Raw genomic sequence first — 21084 nt, forward strand, 5'->3', positions numbered from 1 at the left:
GGCCGTTCTCTTTCGCTTCTTGCTAGTGTTAGGGGAAGAAGTTAGTTTGGCTAGCATCTTGTCAATAGATGATGTCAGTTGGGGTATGCATTGCAAGCTGGCCAGGGACTGTGACAGTGAAACTGCCCATCCTGGGGCATCAGGGGTGCCCTGAGGCCCGGTGGCGCTTGTGGGGGAAGGAGCCATGGATGCGCCATCTGTTGCAGCAGTGCCAGGGGCAGTGGTGTCTGATGGAAGAGGCTGGGGAGTTCTGCAAGTTGAACAGAGCGGTTCAGCTTGGCCCTCTTTAAATTTGGTGAGGCATTTTGAGCAGGCAAAAAAGGAAACCGCATGGCTAGTGTGTCTGCCCCCCCTAGAGAACAGATCCCCCCTACCGTCAGTCATGCTGAGTGTGCCTGAGTGACCCGCAGGATCTGCTGGGAGAAGAGGAGGGGTGCCCGCACTCGTGACTCTCTGCTGGGTCCCTGGCTGCTGGGAAGCGTTGCAGCGTGAAGGGACAGGCGGCGGCGCGAAGGAAGGGCGCGAAGAATGGCGCGAAGTGAGGAGCGTGCATGAGTGACGTCACTCTTGGCGCGCCCGCCGGCGGTGAGGCGCCGCCGGCTGGAGCGCAGTATGGAGGCGCCCGCCGGAGAGAAGGGGAGCAGCCGACGAGCGACTGGCCGTGCAGGTAGTGCAGGGAGTGTGCGGGCACAGGCAGGCAGACAGGGAGCGGGGGGGTCTCTCTGGGGTGTAGCGCTCACCTTACCTTATGGAGGGGAGCGCTGATGCAGGGCATTTGTCTCCCTTGATTGTGTCTGAACCGGACACATAGCGGTATTCCCGCGGCGGGGGCTAGCTCTTGGTGAACAGTCTAGGCTGACACAGCCTCACCCCAGTTGTTAGCGCTATTCACTAACCGCAGGCTCCTTTGATGGGCCTACCTAAAGGCCATTCCTAACCTCCTGAGGCAGGACACTGAAAAAACTAAATCCCTTCCGGTGTGACAGGGGATAAAGGGGAGAGGAGGAGGGTCCACATCTCTGTATTCAGTGTCCTGCCTCCTGATGGGAGGGGCCCTTTACCCCACGGTCCCGGTGTCCCCCTAGACGTGGGAGAAACAATAAATATCCAGGCAGTGCTGCCCAGAAATCTGCATTTATTAGAAGGGTCAGTGATTTTTTCACAGGAGTATTCTGAACAGGAATCAATGCTTAGCAATGAGAAAACTAAATACCACCAACCTGTGTTATCTTTGCAATACTTTGGGAAGGTATCTGGGGTTATTGGATATGGATGATAACCACCTATTACTGTTTTCTTCCTAAGATCAGCTTCACTCTGTGTCTTCGTCCATTCTATGAAATGTTGAACTTTGGGATCCCTGATGTACGGCTGGCCTTTGTGATACCCTAGTCAATATAAAATAAGCATGGGATGTAAACAACACAGACAAGTAGGCTACAGCACTAAGTTGTGATGCTTTGTGTAATAATTATTATTCAGCAAAGTAAACATTGGTATCTAAAATGGAAAGTCATAACACATAATAACACAGTACAGGGTTTTTCTTAAAGATCAACTAAACCCATACTTATGCACTGTCATTCATAAGGGATGATGGGTTGCTTCCTATAGTCTGCAGTCCTTATTTATGTAAAAAAAGGTTAAAAATTATTATCCTTTATATAATAAACACTAATTTAAATGAAAACCTTTCATACCTTAAAGGAATAGTTCAGTGTAAAAATTAAAATGGTTAAAATAGACTGCAAAAAAAAAAAAAAATAATCTAGCTAGTTAGGCATAAATGTAATCTATAAAGGCTGGAGTGAACAGATTTCTAACATAATGGCCAGAACACTACCTCCTCCTTTACAGCTCTCTAAGCTGTTAGAAGTCAGTAACCAATCAGTGAGGGGGTCATGGGACATTACTGTTCAGTTAGTCTGTGACAGCTTAGAGAGTTGAAAGCAGGAATTAGTGTTCTGGCCATAATGTTAGACATCGGCCCAAGAAAAGCTTGGAATAAAAAGTGATCTGCAAGGAAGAATGGATGAAAAGCCCTGCTCTTAGCTGGATACAGGCATTACAGGCTAACTTAATTCTGACTTACTAGAGTGCCCAAACTTTTGCACGTGCTACAATTACTACTTTCTTTTTTCCTATGTTTTAAAGTTTGTGAAATAAAATGTAACTGCAATAATATTTGCAAATATGTTGTTTTTAACACCCAGATTCCTGCAGCAGTTACTACTTTCACTAAATATGTAACTGGGCAACGGGTTCGCAAACTTTTGCTTTCAAACTTACTTTTCAAGAGTATGTATAAAACAGTACTCTAGGTACCAACCTCTTTCACCCGTAATGACCTTTTCAATGCTTTGCAACTTCTGCTTGATTTTTTAAGATGTGACGTTACCAGGTTCAAACTCACAAGCACCAAGCATACATAAGTCTTTAACAAATCCATCCATAACAAACTTTTGTTATTATTATCAGTGTATAACACACCATTCTCCTTTGTCTAACATTTTGGGCTGAGTCATGTAACACAATAGGATTTGGCACAAAGATGTCAAAAACCTGTCGGAAGTACCGGACATCACAAAATTGATCCTGCCCCCTGGCCCCAACCAGTAGCTCGCGAGCAACATGTTGCTCACTACCCCCTTTGATATCGCTCCCGGTGGCCTCAAAGCAGGTCTTCATTCTTGGAAGCAAGTTTTGGTGGCATAAAGACCAAGGGTACTACCAAACAGAGCCTCCTGCAGTCTGCCAATTCACATAGGAGCTACAAATAATCAATTACAGCCTTTACTGGTCACCCCTAGGAACTTTTTTAATGCTTGTGTTGCTCCCCAACTTTTTCTTTAAATGTTGCTCACGGGTTAAATAGGTTGGGAAACCCCTGGCTTAAAAGAATGAATGTTACAACATTAATAAAGAATAAAGGGATGATGAGGTTCTTGGCAACATGAATGGCATTGATGAATTTGAGCAAGATTGTGTTAAATCTGACCTTCAAGTACCTAATTATGAAGGGTCTATTGTGCTATTTCCCTTACCAGATATGAATACCTGGCTTTCATTAGATGTTGTGAGATATGGAGTCAAAGAGCTATCATCTGGACATTCCCGAACCACTCTCATTTGCGTACACACCAAGTACGACACTAGAAAAAGAAAAAAAAGTATCATGAAGAGATGTATTTGGCAAATACAAATCCAAACCATACCCAAACACTTGTTGCATCACTTTGACCTCACTGTCCTTGTCTTAAAGTGATACTGACATTAAAAATCTACTCTTCAAAATATTAATGTACATAAAATATTCCCTATAGGTCATGTTGATAGTTTTTCGCTGATAGGCAGGGCCGCCATCAGAAATCACGGGGCCCCTCACAACAAAATTTTCTGGGCCCTCCTCCTCCCACGCCCTGCCCCCCAATGCCCCCCCCCCAGTGATCCCTCCCATCAGTAGAAAGGACACACAACCATTGGTAGCAAGGGCCCCCTAATACATTGGTGCCCAGCAGCAGTGCCCCCATAATACATTGTTGATCAGTGTGCCCTTCAGCCCCCTTAATACATTGGTGCCCAGCAGTAGTGCCCCCATAATACATTGGTGATCAGTGTGCCCTTCAGCCCCCTTAATACATTGGTGCCCAGCAGCAGTGCCCCCTTAATACATTGGTGCCCAGCAGCAGTGCCCCCATAATACATTGGTGCCCAGCAGCAGTGCCCCCATAATACATTGGTGCCCAGCAGCAGTGCCCCCATAATACATTGGTGCCCAGCAGCAGTGCCCCCATAATACATTGGTGCCCAGCAGCAGTGCCCCCATAATACACTGGTGATCAGTGTGCCCTTCAGCCCCCCATAATACATTGGTGCCCAGCAGCAGTGCCCCCATAATACATTGGTGATCAGTGTGCCCTGCAGCCCCCCTAATACATTGGTGCCAAGAGCAGTGTCCCCCTAATACATTGGTGGTCAGTGTGTCCCGCAGCCCCCCCAATACATTGGCGACCTGCAGCAGTCCTCTTCGGCTTCTCCGATGGCTTCGGTGGCTCCTCCGGCATCTTCGGGAACATCTCCGGATCCTTCACGGGTGACGCCTCCGCACGTCTGTCTCCACACGAATGGAGACAGGCCCTTTTATAAGGTTGCGCCCCGTGCGTATGACGTCACCCGTACACGCGGGGCGCAACCAACCAATGACAGGGCCCGAGCGACTAAGAAAACTGTAGCACCGCCGGGCCCCCTTTAAAAGTAAAAATTGACCGGGCCCGGTACAGCTGTCCCCGCTGTGCCCCCCTGATCGCGGCCCTGCTGATAGGGCTGCTTTTGTAAGTAATTCTTGAATTCTTTAAACTTGACTGTTTTGCCAACCTGACTGTTCCTTCTAAATCAGTTACAGCTTCTAATGCTAACAGACTCCTGCTGCACAAATATGGCAGCCTCCTCATAGAGAAACACAGGGATTGGATAGGTAATGTAAAAGCATTGGGTTAATACTTTTATGGCAAAATTCTATAGCTCATGTAAAGACAATGCTATGATAGTTGTAAAAAACATTTTAATTTCTGATGTATCTCTTTAAAGACCATCTTATCCAGATGAACAGAACCCTTAGCAACTGTGAGATTATCTTTCTTAATGAAAGGGAATTAGCCATGAATGACTTAATGGCAATATGTTGTCTTACAGACAAAACCAGCCTCATTACTAATCCATGACTGGCATTGCTCTACAGTTTGAAGCAAAGGAGCATTGTTGTCCAACGGGAAGTCAGTACACCATGCTATGAAATTTAATTTATATAGTTTGTTCTACTAATGTCAAAAGGAAGTTGAGAGTATAGGATAAGATTAATTTGCCCCTATGAAACCTTTCACTGAAAGCACATGACACACATCTCATGGTGAGTTACCAACCTAAAAGTTTCTAATTTGCATTGTTACAGCTGGCAATGGAAATAAAAACTGAAATGAATACACCAGCACCTCAATAATTCATCTGCTAGCTTGCACCCTACATTTAAGATCTTTCCAGCACTCATCTTTATGTTTAAATCAACTTAGTCAACTCAAGTCATTCAATGTTATGTTTTTCTTGATGGGTGTATTATTTTATAGATATGTATAAAAAAATACATACTTGGGTGTATATGTTCAAATATGTCAGGTTGCGAGGTGGCAAATATTTCAATGAGAAATGGCTGGTCTATACTTGAATCAATCATTTGAACCCAGCGATGTACCCAAAAGTCTTCTCTGTCATCTAGAGAGAGGTGAAAAAAAATCTTCATTAGAGTTATATGCAAGATTTATTGGAAAAAAACAAGAAACACAATAGAATTAGATGGATAAAGTTTTTCTTTGATAAAATACATATATTAAAGGAGAAGTAAAGGTAAAAACTAAGTAAGCTTTATCAGAAAGGTCTAAGTAAATACAGCCATAAGCATTCACAGAAACGCTGCAAGTTCTCTATCAAAAGAAACACCGGATTTCTAGTCTTTTTTGTACACAAGTTCTTCTTTGTCAGATTTCCTCTCCTTTAGAGCTCCATCAGGTTTGGGGCATGAGTCTGCTCCTCTCCCCCCCCCCCCCCTTCTCCTGCTCCCCCCTACCATAAGAATTCATAAGAACTCACTCCTCCCTCCCTTAGGAATGTGTGATCTCAGCTACCAAAGGCTAGAGCTACAGCAGGAAGCTACCGGAGACCAGGCTAAAATGGCAGCTCCATGGAGAGAGCTTCTAGGGCTGATTTGGATGGATTACTAAATTTTTCTGCAGAATAAATATAGCGTTCTAGGTGGAACTAATGTGACTAATCTATTGGCAGTAAAATGCCAACATTCTCCTTTAAACAAAAACATTGTATTGTACTCTTATTACACTTCCTTTCTGTGATGCCAACTCTTTGCCTGTGGGCAGATACAGCCAAGATTTTACAAATGGGCCCCAAGGGGGCAGTTGAAAAGGGCAAATATATACCGGAGTTCATCTAGGGAAGTGGGTTTTGATTCAAATAATTTTATTATGTGGGTGTGGGTGTGTTTAACTTTCAGCAAGTTAGAGAAAGTTAGGCAGAAGATAGATGGCTAAAAGGAACTGTGGTGCTTCAGTGCTCACTTGGCTTTTCTTGTACCCATTCTGCAAATGCTCTGCCTGCTCTTGGCTGTGCATGCACATGTGCAATAATTTGGCAAACACTGGCATAAAATTAGAAGGCTTAGAATCATTTACATTATTACATGTAGAAGGTTACAAATGCATAGATTAGTATATATTTCAGAACAGAAGAAAATGTCTCCCATACAATTGCACTGGGCATAGAGGCTGAGTAGCTGCCCTTGGAGGGTCAGTAAACAGGCTTGGCTATACCATCCCTTTCTGAAAGCAGTGAGGTGGTTATATATGGGCCTACTTTCTAGAAAAAGCCTATAGATAGAACACTCAGATGAACTTTGTTCACACCTGATGTAACTGTTGCTTGTTAGTGCAATTTAATTACCTTTTTGTCTTTTCCGTTCACATCTTCCAACATAGGTGACAAGACCAATCACATCACAGACTTTGTTATGCGGAAGGTCATTAAGTTCCATTCTATGTATAGTTTAAAAAAAAAATGTGAAGAGAAAAGTAAAACCTTATGAAATATAAGAGGGAGGACAAAAGAAACCATAAGGAGGAAACAAATGAATGTGTTACAAAGAAAGGGAATAAATTATATAAGGGATAAGGTGATATGGCATAATAAGCAATTCCTATATGTTTTGACTGCAAAGGTTTTTCAGTGTAATCACCAAAGCTCAACTTTTTTTATTAATTGAACATGCAAACAGATCTGTCTGGGGAGAGAATCCTTTCTCAGCACCTTACTTATAGAGCACCCCTTTGATTTTTTTAATTGGTAGCAGCCATTGAGTTGCTTCTGGGTTTATCCCCAGAAAAGCAGAACCTGAAAAATGGGAGATGAAGTGTAGGTGGGTGGATATAATACAGAAGAAAGGGATTAACATGTGCATTAAGGAAACTACTGCAACAATGGCAGGGTTAAATAAGGGAGGAAAGAAAGATACTGCTAAGGTGATCCCTTATCCAAACATTCTGGATAATAAGTCTCATACCTGCACTTAAAATGTTAAAAGGATATTAAAAGAACGTTTTTTCTGTAATTTTCAAAGCATCAAACAGCACGTGAACTGGGGCTGTTTCCAAATGACTGAATACAGAACTTTAAACAGCCATGAAGGAAACAGCTCTGTAAGAGGTCTGTTTATGTGCAAGAAATGAATTGATGATTCAGTACCTTGTGACAAAGTGATATTTCACATCCGGTAACCTCCACTCAGGCTTAACAAGCTTCTCCTTGATAACAGTAATAGTGGAAGGTGGATCTCGGGCATTGAGGCTTATTTCTAGAAACAGAAAAATGAAAAGAAAACAAAGCAAAACGTGCATGTTTTAATCAGTACATTTGGGTTTTTCCCAATTGGTGTTACAACAGGGTGTTAGTAAAAATGAGAAAAGAAAAAAAGAAAAAAAAAAAAAAAAAAAAAAACAGTTCCACAACAGAGATCATAAAGGTTTATTATGTGTGCTGTAGTCTTTTCAAAATTGCATCTTTATAGCAAGGGATTTAGGACAGGAATCAGCTGCAACTAAAACCCCACTTACATGTAGCCTAAATTATTGACCTGTGAGCAGTAATTTATTGTAATAAGCTATCATTATACACCTTAAAAGCAAAATGGTAGCAATCTTACAGCACATGTTACCAGGGAGAAAATAAACATTGTGACAAAGATGATATATGAGGAAATAATCAAAAAAAGGGAGCAAGACAACTGTACTTATTAAACTTGATCTGTAAAGCATACATTTTGTTTTTCATTAATGCATGATATTTTCTGATAGAAAACACAGCTACAGAGCCAGTGAGATGGCAGAAAATAGAGAGTTCAGCTAGTTCTAGGCAATAGATCATATTAGCTGCATTGAGAGGCGTCTCACCCTGGCAGTTTCCAGCCAGCCCCTTCCTTGTAATAAGGTCCTCGACTCATCCATCAGGCTCTGACAAGTAATTTGCTTAGTTCATGCAGGGAAAACCGAAACAAATCCTATCTACTTGTCAACAAGATATAGTTCAAGTGCAGAGAATGTGTTTGTGGGTGCTGACTTTGTCCACCCAACAATTTGTACACAAGCACTATAAGCAGAAGATAGTGACAACATTACATTTTTATTTGGTGCCTAATGCTACCAGCAATGTCACTTTATAATAATTAAGTGACTTGTAAGTCAGTGAAGTAAAAATACGGCTATTTGTAGTTATAATATATTTATAGTATTTTTTTTAAGATCCTTTTTTTACAGTGAAGGTTTCTTGTTTAGAAGGCGAAATGCTGCTGCCCTGTGTCAATAGAATGGACTGCTCTATTAAGCAGGGCGCTCTCTGCCTCAGTTAACCTTGTATCAGTCAATATATGTATATTATTTGCATGTTCAAAAAACTGGCAGTTCTGGCCTTTTAAATTAAGCATCACCCAGAAATGGCAGACTCTCTGTGAGTCAGCTACAAAAACCAACGGTTTTATTTCTTAGAAAAGGGTAGTAACACATATTTATTAATAATGCTAAAATAAGAGGTTGTTTTTATCAGAACTTTTTTTTTTTTTTAGACAAAAAGAAGTTGAGGTCCCAAAAACTCTTTCTGCACAATTAAAAAATATAATTCTAAGCAACTGTTTAAAATACACTGATTAAAAATGCTGAGTGATTTTTAAGTTATCAACTAAGTTATCAATTAAGTTAATTAGAACTCAAAGAATATGTTTGTTCTTTCCTGCTAGTTCTGACTCATGAAACATAGCAGCATAAGTCAGTTGATTAAGGGCTGTGGCACACGGGGAGACTAGTCGCCTGCGACAAATCTCCCTTGGTGGGCAACTACTCTCCCCAAAATACCACCCCACCGGCGAGTATGTAAATCGGCGGTGGGCAGGCATACGCGGCGCCGCGATTTCCCTGAAATTGCGGAAGTTTCTTCTCAAGGAAGTATGCCATTCCACAGGCGATTTACATTTTCGTCGGTGGGATGGCATTTTGGGGAGATTAGTCACCCGCAACAAGGGAGATTTGTCACGGGCGACTAATCTCCCCGTGTGCCACAGCCCTTAAGGGGTAGTACAAACCTATATACACCATTACTTTAGCATAGTAAATAGAAATTATGCTGAAAATACGTTTTGCACATAGATATTTAATTATAAAGCAGAATAGTAGCATTATTTTGTGTTTACACTTACTATCTTAACATTAGTTGAGTTAAACTAGTAATACTGAACTCTTCGGGGCTGATTTATTCAATTTCCTATCTGTGTAATTTTTGTGGGTTTTTTCTACTACGACTAAACTCACTTTTTAAAAATCACAAATGTCTACTCATTTATTATAGAATCAATAAAATTGCAGAATGAATACGAGTAATACAAAAGCCTTTTTTTCATAAGAATTTTCTTGCAAATACAAATAGGGGAACATTAATAAAACTGCCCCTACAAAAACAAATCTATCCCATCACCCTTTTTCGCGATTGTTTTAATTACTGTATCTGTGTAGCTTCTATTTTCCCGTTTGCCTTGTTTAACTCAAGACATAAATGAGACCATAGATTTTTTTATTTATTAAAATAGGCAAAAGCCCTATTGATTGAATGCAGACCTGGAGGTAAATCTTGAGGTAAACTGACATTTTCTACATTATTGTTCTAAGCAAGGCTCCATACTTCCTGGTTATTTTAGGAAAAAAACATTTAAATAATTCAAGTTTGGCCACTCTCAAGATCAACTACTATGCCAACTCTCCCATTTATAAATCAACAGATGAAGAATGCTTCCTATGCAGGTCAATATGCTTCCAAAATCGGATTGGAAATGAACATTTTGCGACTTTTTCATCGCCGTTACGACTTTTTCGCGAATTGTCGCAACTTTTTCGTATTGAGCGCTCGTAAACATCGGGCAAACCTTTCCGACTTTGCATGATTTTGGAAGCCTCCCATAGGACTCAATGGCAATCTGCAGCTCCAACCTGGCCCAAGGAAAGTCACGATACTGAAGCTTGAATGAATCTTCGACTTTCGTACTTGGCGCGACAGTAAGATTTTTTTCGCGACGGCGGCGAAAAATTCCCGACAATTCGCGAAAAAGTCGTGACGCCGACGAAAAAAATCTCAAAAATACCAATCATTACTGATAAAACGCATTCGGACGCTTTTCGGACATTCGTGGATTAGTAAATGTGCCCCTAAGGGGCTGATTTACTAACCCACGAATCCGACCCGAATTGGAAAAGTTCCGACTTGAAAACGAACATTTTGCGACTTTTTCGTATTTGTTGCGATTTTTTCGGCTTCTTTACGAATTTTTCGTTACCAATACGATTTTTGCGTAAAAACGCGAGTTTTTCGTAGCCATTACGAAAGTTGCGTAAAAAGTTGCGCTTTTTTCGTAGCGTTAAAACTTACGCGAAAAGTTACGCCTTTTTCGTAGCGTTAAAACTTAAAAGGTGCAAAGTTTCGCATAAGTTTTAACGCTACGAAAAAAGCGCAACTTTTTGCGCAAGTTTTAACGCTACGAAAAATCGCCAGATTTTACGCAACTTTCGTAATGGCTACGAAAAACTCGCGTTTTTACGCAAAAATCGTATTGGTAACGAAAAATTCGTAAAGAAGCCGAAAAAATCGCAAAAAATACGAAAAAATCGCAAAATACCGTTCATTACGAAAAAAACGCAATCGGACTCATTTCGACCCGTTCGTGGGTTAGTAAATGTGCCCCTAGGTGTATCTAGTGGAAAATGACTCCATGAGTCTTTAGCCCAATGAGGATTAACTGCTGAATTGCAGAATGCTGCATTCTTGGCAACTTTTCATCTAATCTGCAAAGGGAAGACATTCAAACGTCAACCTGCATGAAATATCCCATTGCTGTCACATTTTGAAACAATGCAGAAATACAGACGTTTTTAAAAACAGCAAAGAAAGAGGCATCTTACACCCAACTTGGCCCCTCACTCCTTATCTATGACATGTGTATCCAAATATCGACCTTCACATTAAAACCATACTGTCTCAGTAATAGAGTCGAAGAAGCCTGAGCTAAATTTCTGTAAGAAATTCTGGGAAGGAAGCCCAGGATAGCTCCTAAAAAATCCATTTACATGGAATACCCTAGAAACTTGATCCCTAGCCGCCCTGGAGACAGTCAGTGCAGTATGCCGATTGGATTCCCAAACACAGACTGAGCCCCAGTAAGGCTGAAACCAATCTGTGCAATGCAGGGTTTTGCAAAAGCAAATGCTTTTCTAATAGCCCAATATATTGGTTATATCACTTCATCTCTTTTGCCAAACTAAAGGACAGGAAACTCAGGACACACCAATATGACACATTTAATAAATACTCTACCTACAGAAGGCAGCCTCTTCACCTGCGAGTCCCCCGGAGTCGGGAGTGTCCTGCTCTGGTAACTTGGCTTTACAGCGTACTGCTGAAGCAGAATTACACTGCCCACCTGCAGAGTATTATACCATTCTGGACACAGTTCATTCCACAAAACCACTGACATCATTCCTGAGTAATCGGCAACCTCAAAATAGGCCTGGAAAAAAAAAAAAAATTCACATCATCATCATCATTTTTTGAAGCTGGAACTGGCAAGGTTACAGGAAAAAAGGACTAAGCAACATGTGAATGAAACATGTGAATGAAAATCTTGGATGATGCAACATCCAGAGTCTTATTTTTAATTTTGAATTCTTTATCACCATTACAATGCTTGAATAATGTGTCCCTTTCGCCCACCAATATACAAGAACTTACACAATTATCCCTATTTTTAACACCCTCACACTTACTGCCAGATCAATCTCAAGAAAAATGTGCATTGAATGATATTACTTCAAGTACCCAACGCCCTTAAATTTTATCATTTTAGCCTCAGCATGTGTACCAAGCAGGCACCATAAAGTGGAAGAAATGCAGATTCTAGCAGATGGCTAGACAATAGAAATGTAATGACATGCCTGTAAGTTGCAACTGCAGCCCATTCTGCCACCCAGGGGCATTTCTGGGGATGCACCCCCGATTGCCCCCCACCCCAATTAACTCACTTGCACTTGGGGCAAGCCAAGGGGGTACTGCATCTGAAGTGCAGAGAGGGAGTACAGAACACAGCAGCATATAACTTCAGATATGTTTTCATTGGCTCTTTTCAAGTAGCAAGGTCTATTCTCATTTAACATTCTCCATTTAACAACAAAATCATGACAAGGACATGTACAGATTCTATCAAATACTTATGTCCAGGATAGGTTTGGGTAAAGGTAAAAGCACAAAAATCATATAATACTGCAAATCAATTTGCTAATAAGCTGCTACCGAATTGCAGCTCAAAGAATCCCTCTTGGGTGGGCTCCAGCCTTTCTCTCTCTGGCCCTGCGGATGTATTCTCCATGCAGGGATTGTAATCAAAGAAAGTTAATATCTCACATCTTTATCTATACCACAGAACGTACCTGATATGGAATGTCAACTTTTTTTTCTGGTTTCCCAAAATAACGAAGTCTGGATTTGTACATAATCCGTACCAATAATGGAGGCAAAGACCTTCTTGTCCTCCATTGCACTTCCAATCGCTGTAACGAAGTTAGTTTGGTCACTACAATAGGGAATTAAACAAAAGAATTAAATTGGTCAAACTAAATATTAAGGCATTACAACAAATGTAAAACACAGTGCTTTGAAAATATAAAGCACCATCCTCAAGATATTATGTCCTGTGGATTTGTTGTGAGGTTGTCTGGTGCTCAGACAATCTTTATGTGATTGGAAAATTCCATCTGCCAGATGTATATTACTGACAGTAAAGGGTATAAGGGGATGTGCAATCACAATCTTATCAGGGAGATTATAGGAGACCCCAAAGAGCTCTGTTAATGTGGTAAAACACGAAGATTTGCTCATTTGGCTTTCCCCTGATATGCCCACCTTGGGCTGCGATATTGTGCTAATTTGATCGTTTCATGGCACACGCAGTTCCACTTGCAAAGAAGTGCCAGAAGCCAGCCAAGCTGACTGTCTTGTGATTTAAAGGAACATTAACACCAAAAAATGAAACTGTATCAAAGTAATTCAAAGATAATGTTCTGTTGCCCTGCACAGGTAAAAGTTCTTTGTTTGCTCCAAAAACACTATTATTTAACCAAGCTGTTGTGTAGCCATGAGGAAAGCTATTTATTGATGAAATAGGTCTAAATGGCACAGGTTATATAGCAAATAACGGATAAGCTCCATAGACTACAATGGTGTTTTACAGAGTGCGTTATCTGCTATGTAACCTGTGCTCATGGCTACATGGCTACATAGTAGCTTATTTATATAAACTATAGTAGTCTTTCTAAAGCAATCACACCAGTGCAGGGCCACAGCATATTATATTTGAATTACTTTAAAAAACATTTAAAACATATTTTTAGTGTTACTATTCCTTTAATGGGAAGTCATTTCAGCAGTTTGGGGCCAAAATCATCCTGAACCATCATTGTATGGCAGATTTCCTTTGGGGCACTGACACAGGAGCTTTGCCTGGCAGGTAATCTCCTTTCCCATCGGTGGGTACTGTCTCCTGCACACATATGGGTATTGTTCAGTGGAGCTACGCAAGGGAGCAGATCTGGTTTTCTCTGCATACAAAACACAAGCAGAGTGGATTATCTCCAACTTTACATGCGGTGATCTCAGGTAATTGCTCAAATATGCCTGCTTCAGCATTTTCTTGTGATTACCAGATATTGTTGCATGTTTCACATGAAGTGATTCAAACAAAAGTAAAGTGGCAGATATTGTTGGGCGCTTCATTGTCCGTGGGAGAAGAGATTTCTCTCCAGGTAGTTAAGGATCCAGTGTGACAGGGCACTAATAGTTAAGGGAAAAAGTTGGAGATGATCCACTCACACACAGGATGAGGCATTTGCAATTAAGTGTCTTACTTAAGAGAGCAGGGATGTTCAATAGCAGTGATTTATGGGGGAGTTTATATCCCCTTTAATGGGGATAACCACAAGAATGATTCAGGCAACACAGACATAAAACTCTCATATAAACATGCTGCAGCAGCAGTGACATGTGGGTATGTACTACTGTGCTTCTAGGCCCCCATGGCTTTTTGTTAGGATTAGAATTCATAAGAAGGCCAATTCTGCTAAAACATGCAGAAATGCTAACTTTAAAAAAATGCAAAAAAAAGTCAGTAAGACCTGACTGTACCTCCACCTCTTTATATCTCAAAAAAAAAAAAAAAAAGTACTGTGGCCCTTTAACTATAATAGGAAGTGATATCCAACGGCTCAGCCACTTTAATGTCAGGACTTTCATGAGATAATGTTACACAAGCTTTTTATCATTACGGACCAGAAATTAATTCTGCTTATTTTTTGCTTGCATAAATTTGCAAACCTGGTGGATCCCAAGAAAAACATTTGTTTCCTAGAAACATTTATAAGGGGTTTTCCTTTTAGGTTACAAATCAAAGAATAGCTTTTGGGCCCCCGCAACTTGGCAACTTAACAAAGACACCATTTCTAACAAGTTCACCACTGTATGCACACAAGCAATGATGACTGCTATAAGAATTTTTGGGGATTTTTAATTCACAACTAAAATGTTCCTGCAAAATAATAACTTCCAGTATTGCCAATACATTGAGTTCCATCCCTGCAATATCTATTAGTGCAATAAAACTGTGCATCTCTTTGTAACAATATATTTGTGCACCTTGACATACATGCAGTGTCTTAGTGTGTGTGTGTGTGTGGCAAATAGACTTACAATATGCTGTTTCATATGAATAATTTCAAAAGGATTTGAGGTCCTGTATTTTGCTTTAAGTATTCTGGTTTTTCACTGTCCTGTGTCCAACTACATTGCTTGGAACTATAAGAAAGCCATTCCTGGTAAAACTACCAAAAAAGCACTATTTGACACTACAGAACTCACTACACACAAAGCAGCACTCGATGCAAAATTTGGATGCAAAATTTGGATGCAAGTTTATTACCCACAATGCAGCATCTGCCCAGAATGAAAGCATAATAGCTATAAACAGCATGCACACAATTCACCAGTGCATACCCAAAGTAGCTCCAGAATACTTTGTAACATTGTTCAGTTGTTTTATTGACATTTTAGAAGGGAGGAAAGGAGGATATTGAAGGAGCTGTAAAGCAAGAAAAAGAGGCAAAGCAGAGGTAAAAAAGAAAATTCATGTGGGATTGGTTAAATGGTTTGTTTATCTTTAAATTAACTTTTAGTATGATGTAGATCAGTGATCCCAAACCACTGGCTCATAAGCAACATGTTGCTCACAACCCACTTGATGTTGCTCTCAGTGGCCTCAAAGTAGGTGCCATTTTTACTTTCTAGCTTGGAGGCGGGTTTTGAAAACAGAGAGATGCAACTTTACTCCAAGCAGAGCCTCCTGCAAGCCAGCAGCCCACATGGGGCTACCAAATAGCCAATGACAGCCATTATTTAACATCCTCTAAAAATGTTTTTATGCTTGAAGGGATGAAGATATATTGACTTTAGGGTAACACTCTAGAGATCCCAGTGTAAGCTGCACACAATTTTGGTTCCTGAACAATTGTGGCGGTTCCACGTCAAACGCGTTAAACATTTTTTTATGCTGTATACCATTGGAAGTTTGTAAGTAGCCACTTTGTGGCATTCTTTCTTTTTAATAAAAGCTTTATTACACTATTACCGGATTTCTATCTGTTCATTGTATGGCTGTTTGTTGGAGCACCGGATACATTCCCTATGCCCATGAAACATTTGATGAGGAATGGGAGATTCACATGAGCTGCTGTATATATACCCTGCACAATTTTGTCTACATCTGGTGAGTTGTTTGGCTCACTAGGTTGCATTGGTGGAGGAGGTTATTCACCAAATTGCACAATAATTTGCACTGTCACTTTATTTGGTTCACTGGTTTGGTAATTCAGCCCCCCAAAATGTTTGTTTTTTTATTCAAACTACACTATATATATATATATATATATAGTTTTTGTTATGTACTTCCTTGTAGTTCTACTATGTAGTTTTTGATTTAACAGTGGGCTTCTACACAGAAGAGAAGATTAAGGAGGCTGCAATTGATTGGACTTTGATTAATTTTGAAGATCATGATAAAGTGCTGAAACTTTATTAACTGGAAATCCTGATGTGGCTGAGTTTAGTGCAATGATTCAATGGTAAGAGCTTTCATGCGAGGTATTCCTAGCAGGGGCCCGAGTGCAGTTTTTGCACCAGGGCCTGTGGTCTCCTAGTTATGCCACTAAGAAAAGGCTAGCTAGCTGGTGGACCAAAAAAAATACCGGATGTATCATCGAACAAATTCTTAAAGTAAAAGATAAATTAAATTCACAGGGAGGATGAGTGGGAAAATCACATATATACCAGTGTCCCCAAACCTTTAGGAATTTATCTTGTTTATCTTGCAGAATGCTATAACAATTTTAATTGATCCTGACCCAATTCACTTTATGTTTAAAATGAGATATAGGAACAGTTATGTTATTCAAGTATTTTGCAACAGTTAGTTTAGCAGTGAACATATATAATTCAATAGAACAACCAAGCCTTATATTAATATCACAACAATTGTAAAAAGACTGTGCCAATGGAGATGTATTTGAAGAATGCATCGTCATGATTTCTGCACATATGCTCTTAAGTTCAAATGCTTACAATTTTTAGTGCATCTTGGTTTAGCAGTGTCAATCTAAAAAGCTCACAGGGCACTGTCTTAAAGGACAAAGGAAAGCTAAAATCACTGGGGAGGGGCTCCAATAAGTCTGGCACCTCATGGAGCAAATATGCTAACCTTTACCCTGGGCTGGTACCCCACTTTTCAAAACACAAAAGAATTAACCGTCCCAGGGTTCTTAGTTGGAGAGCACTGGGCTGCCATTTTAATTCAGTCCCCAAATATTCCTAGTGTGGATTTGAGCCGAGTACATGCCAATATGACCCAGTGGCACAGCTGTACAAATCTAACTGCATTATGTTATGAACAGATCTCCCTGTTTATGTGATGTGCCAATCGGTTTAACAGCAAAAAATATTTGCAATGTGGGGTGTTTCTTTTTCTATTGCTTAACAGACATAACTTCAAACTTCCCAGGCAATGGCAGAGACCTTAGGTACTCGTCATTAAAATAATGATGCTTCCATCTTAGACAGAGTGACTCAAAACATTTATTCACCACAATAAATACCTTTCAAAATGACTGTGATAAATAAAAAAGACTAGCGCTAGAGTTCTGCAATGAACACCCGGAGACCTTGGCAACAACACCCTCGTTGTTGGACAAACTAGTTTCTGTTTATCAAATTTTTTTTTAAGGTGAAAAGGAGCTTTTCTACATATCATAATAATGGTTATGTTTTAATGCACACAAAAAAAACATTTGTTAAAAAACAATTTGCTTCCTTACTGTAATCTTACACTTATAATTACATTCAACATTTTCGAGTTCTACTTCTGCTTCTATCTCAAAAATGGCTGCTGCAGTTTTAGTTCGGTGCCAATTACACAGCATTCAAACACTACCCTCAAAGCTTCACATGTAACATTTAAAATCGTGTAACCAAAAGCAGGACATCACTTTTAAAAGTCTTTTCAAACTATGAAATTTGTTTACACTTTATTTCATTAACACGTGCCAGACTAGCACATAAAGAACAACTAAAATAAAGAACAAAAAAGCCAGTTGCCATAATTTCGAGCAGATACAATAAAAAGGCAACAGTCTGATAAAACTCAATTCTGTAATGTGGCACGTACCTTTTCCCCAAATGCTAAAACACTATTTTATCATTTCAAGTAAAATAAAAAATTATATGTATGGGGCGGCACTCAACAAACTCTAAACATGCAAAATGCTCAAGTAATGCTGACAAAGAAATTACTTTGGTCATTTAAAAAAACCTCAAAATCGTTGCAAATATAACAACAGTGCATATAAGATAGAAGCATGCTCACGTGGTCAAAAAGCCATACAATATATATATATAAAAATATATATATGAAATGGTTTTATTTACAAATCCAGTCAATTTGTAATCTCAAATTCACCAAATGTAGGGAGTTTATTTAATGTAATAACACAGGTTTGGATTTTTGGATAAACTTTACACTTAAAGGCAAAATTCAAACCAGTGGGATTCCGTCTGAAGAATCTGCAGTCATATGTAGTTCTACTGTATAATTACTGGACATCTTCCTGATTATTTTCATTGTTTGTAAAGGTCAGATATTATTAATAAAGTGTTCTCTCTCTAAATTATTGTATTTGCGTGCAAATTTCTACTGCGACACACCTCTAACAGCAGGCATGGAAGTAGTTCCCTACTGCACAATAGACATTACAGTAATGGGAAAGATATAAATGTTATTTAGACATATACATTGTTTAGAGCAATTACAAAAATGTATCACTTTCAAAGGGAATATATTCCGTAAAATGAGTTGCTGGATTGCATTTGTAGTTACACTGTACTTACTGTTGTTACATTGTACTTATTGTTGAATTATATTGCACTTAATGTTGAGTTGTTAGATTATACAGCTTGTAAGCTTTTACGAAGACCATAGCAACTTTTATATTGTTAAATATATCACAAAGGTCCCACAAGCAGCCCCCCAGTTTTAAAACGTCATTTTATAGGCACCCTTCTATTATCTGTGTGTATGTGAAGCAGAAGGGGTGAAAAATGGCCACCATGTTTAGCGCAGCTGAGCGTCCCCTGGCTTATAACAGTTTGGGGCTATTCCTGTACCTGCTAACTATGGTCTCTGGCAAGGCAGCATCTCTCAGAGCCTCTAGGACAGAACAAGACTGTCAGCTCTATGGGCTTAGGCCTGATTGAGCCTGGGCACAGCACTGTGTAGCATCAGCTGCTAAGAAACAATCCTGTCATAATGAAATAACCTGTGGCCGCCACCTCAGTTGTGTGGAGAAACTAAACATTCGCCTCATAACAGCTGGAGACCACAGTTCAATCTCTTCACATGTAGGATATCTGGGTACAGGGACTTCCATCAGAACTTCACTTTGCCCAGTACATCTGCCCCGCCCCCTTGATTTTCAGCGACCCCCTAAAAATGATGGATACAAGTGTACCCTGCTGAAGGCATATATAACGCTTAGTGAAGCAACTCGTATTGTCCAAGCTTACCATCAATACTGACTTGATCATCTGCCAATTTAGGGCTGTTCCAAGTGTCTCCATAGGGGTCTTCGTTATTCCACAGCGGCAGATAATGTTTCCTCCCCCCTAGCAGCGGTAGCTGTTGGCTGGCAGACAGTAGTGCAGCATTAGGCTGTTGGCTGGCAGTCAGTAGTGCAGCATTAGGCTGTGCGAGCAGTTCCTCGCTAACTTCCAGCTCCTCCACACACACGAAGCCGCTGCCCAGGCTCTTCTCACTGTACGTGTAGGAGCAGCGGCTGATTGTGACCCGGGCCCCGCTGCGCACAATATTGCGTTGGACCAGATAGTTGAGGTGTGAGTGCAGATGCCATAGCCCCCCATGGGCCCCGTCCCACAGGCACAGATCATAGCAGAACGTATGTCGCCTTCCGGGGGGCCCTAAGTAGCGCAGCACAGCCAGCACCAGTACGGGTACCGGTTCCTGCAGAACCAGAGTGAGGCTTGGGCAGTCCCGCACCTGCTGCTGGGTTTGTTGGATCCAAGACAGGCCCGGGTCTCTCTCGCTCGCACTCCCAGGCCCCGGCCTGCTTCGGTCGGGGGTCCCTTCATCAAACTCGGACGACAGCAGGGCGTGCATGTCCCGCCTGATTGCTAGAGATACACCGGAGGAACCCGGGGCTGCTCTGCTTCTGCATGTCCGGAGCGGCGGGGCTTCATATTAGCCACAAAGCGCGTAACAGCTCGGGGCAGCCATGATCTAAGCGTGGGAGGCACCTGGCTTCCGGCCAGCCTGAGCGGGAAAGCCCCTCGCTGTCACTCTGATGGCTGGGTGCCCGTCTTGTGCAACTATAACTTACACATCATCCCATGGTGCTTGCACTGTTACTGGTAAAATTACATTATTCCCTCAGGCCAGAGATGCCTTTGGTAATTTCTGTGGGTTCAAAATAGACATAGCAGTTACACAGTGGCCCAAACACCCCGCACAGGCGCAATACATAGTTATTGTTAATGGGAGCTTATAGCAGCCTCTCTGGCATTTGCCAGAATTGATATATTGCCAGTCCAGACCCCTTATCTGGAAAACCCCAGGTCCTGAGCAATCTGGATAATAGGTCCCAAAACTGTACCACCCTAATAACAGGGTTAGCTGATGTCTCTTCCTTATATGCCATAAAAGAGGTATGGGATCCCTTATCTGGAAACCAATTATCCAGAAAGCACTAAATTACAGGAAGGCAATCTCCCATAACATCCATTATAAGCATAACATTCTTATTTTTAAAAGTGATCTTTTTCTCTGAAGTTAATGCTTACTGCTGATTAGTTGCTATAGGCGATTATAGGGGGCCATACAAATGATCTGCCCACCTAAGATGGATGACATTGGGCCAGTTTGGTTATTTGGCCCTAGGGGTATATGGACCGAAGACCACATCAACGAGCTGATGCGGCCCCCAATCTGACGGGAATATCAAACCTGCCCAACCAATATCTAGCCAATTTTTTTGCAAGATATTAGTCAGGTGGGCCTGTAGGGGGGTGCCCATACACAGGCAGCTGGCCAGACTGTCTGAAGGACCCAAATAACAACTGAAATGTGCCTGTGTATGGCCACCTTTAGACCAGTAGCAAATTTTGCAAACAAGCAGAGCAATGTTCCCACCCATCAACCAGTCTAACTAGAAAGACTGCAGTCATATGCTTTCCAAATCATTGGGAGTTAGAGACAAGGTAGCGTGGGACAAGGTAGTTTGTACCTTGGGATGATGCCAGTGCCAAACATGCACAGTAGTGCAGTAGGTTTGGTGG

General features: G+C 40.9%; 1 protein-coding gene across 1 annotated transcript in view; it reads right to left on the reverse strand.

Annotated features, from left to right (window-relative positions):
• Nucleotides 1–20194, reverse strand: part of radx (RPA1 related single stranded DNA binding protein, X-linked) — a 33422-nt gene extending 13228 nt beyond the window's left edge. Inside the window, exons 1-8 of the mRNA XM_002934535.5 lie at nucleotides 19300–20194; nucleotides 12573–12715; nucleotides 11464–11656; nucleotides 7303–7411; nucleotides 6505–6596; nucleotides 5143–5265; nucleotides 3045–3152; nucleotides 1221–1388 (exon numbers count right to left, since the gene is read on the reverse strand). Coding sequence (XP_002934581.3) covers nucleotides 1221–1388; nucleotides 3045–3152; nucleotides 5143–5265; nucleotides 6505–6596; nucleotides 7303–7411; nucleotides 11464–11656; nucleotides 12573–12715; nucleotides 19300–19909 — 1546 coding nt within the window. The 5' untranslated portion in view covers nucleotides 19910–20194. The remainder of the gene's footprint in view (nucleotides 1–1220; nucleotides 1389–3044; nucleotides 3153–5142; nucleotides 5266–6504; nucleotides 6597–7302; nucleotides 7412–11463; nucleotides 11657–12572; nucleotides 12716–19299) is intronic.
• Nucleotides 20195–21084: the final 890 nt, after the last annotated feature.

Source organism: Xenopus tropicalis, chromosome 8 (genome assembly GCF_000004195.4).
Source record: "Xenopus tropicalis strain Nigerian chromosome 8, UCB_Xtro_10.0, whole genome shotgun sequence".
NCBI classification, from domain to species: Eukaryota; Metazoa; Chordata; class Amphibia; order Anura; family Pipidae; genus Xenopus; species Xenopus tropicalis.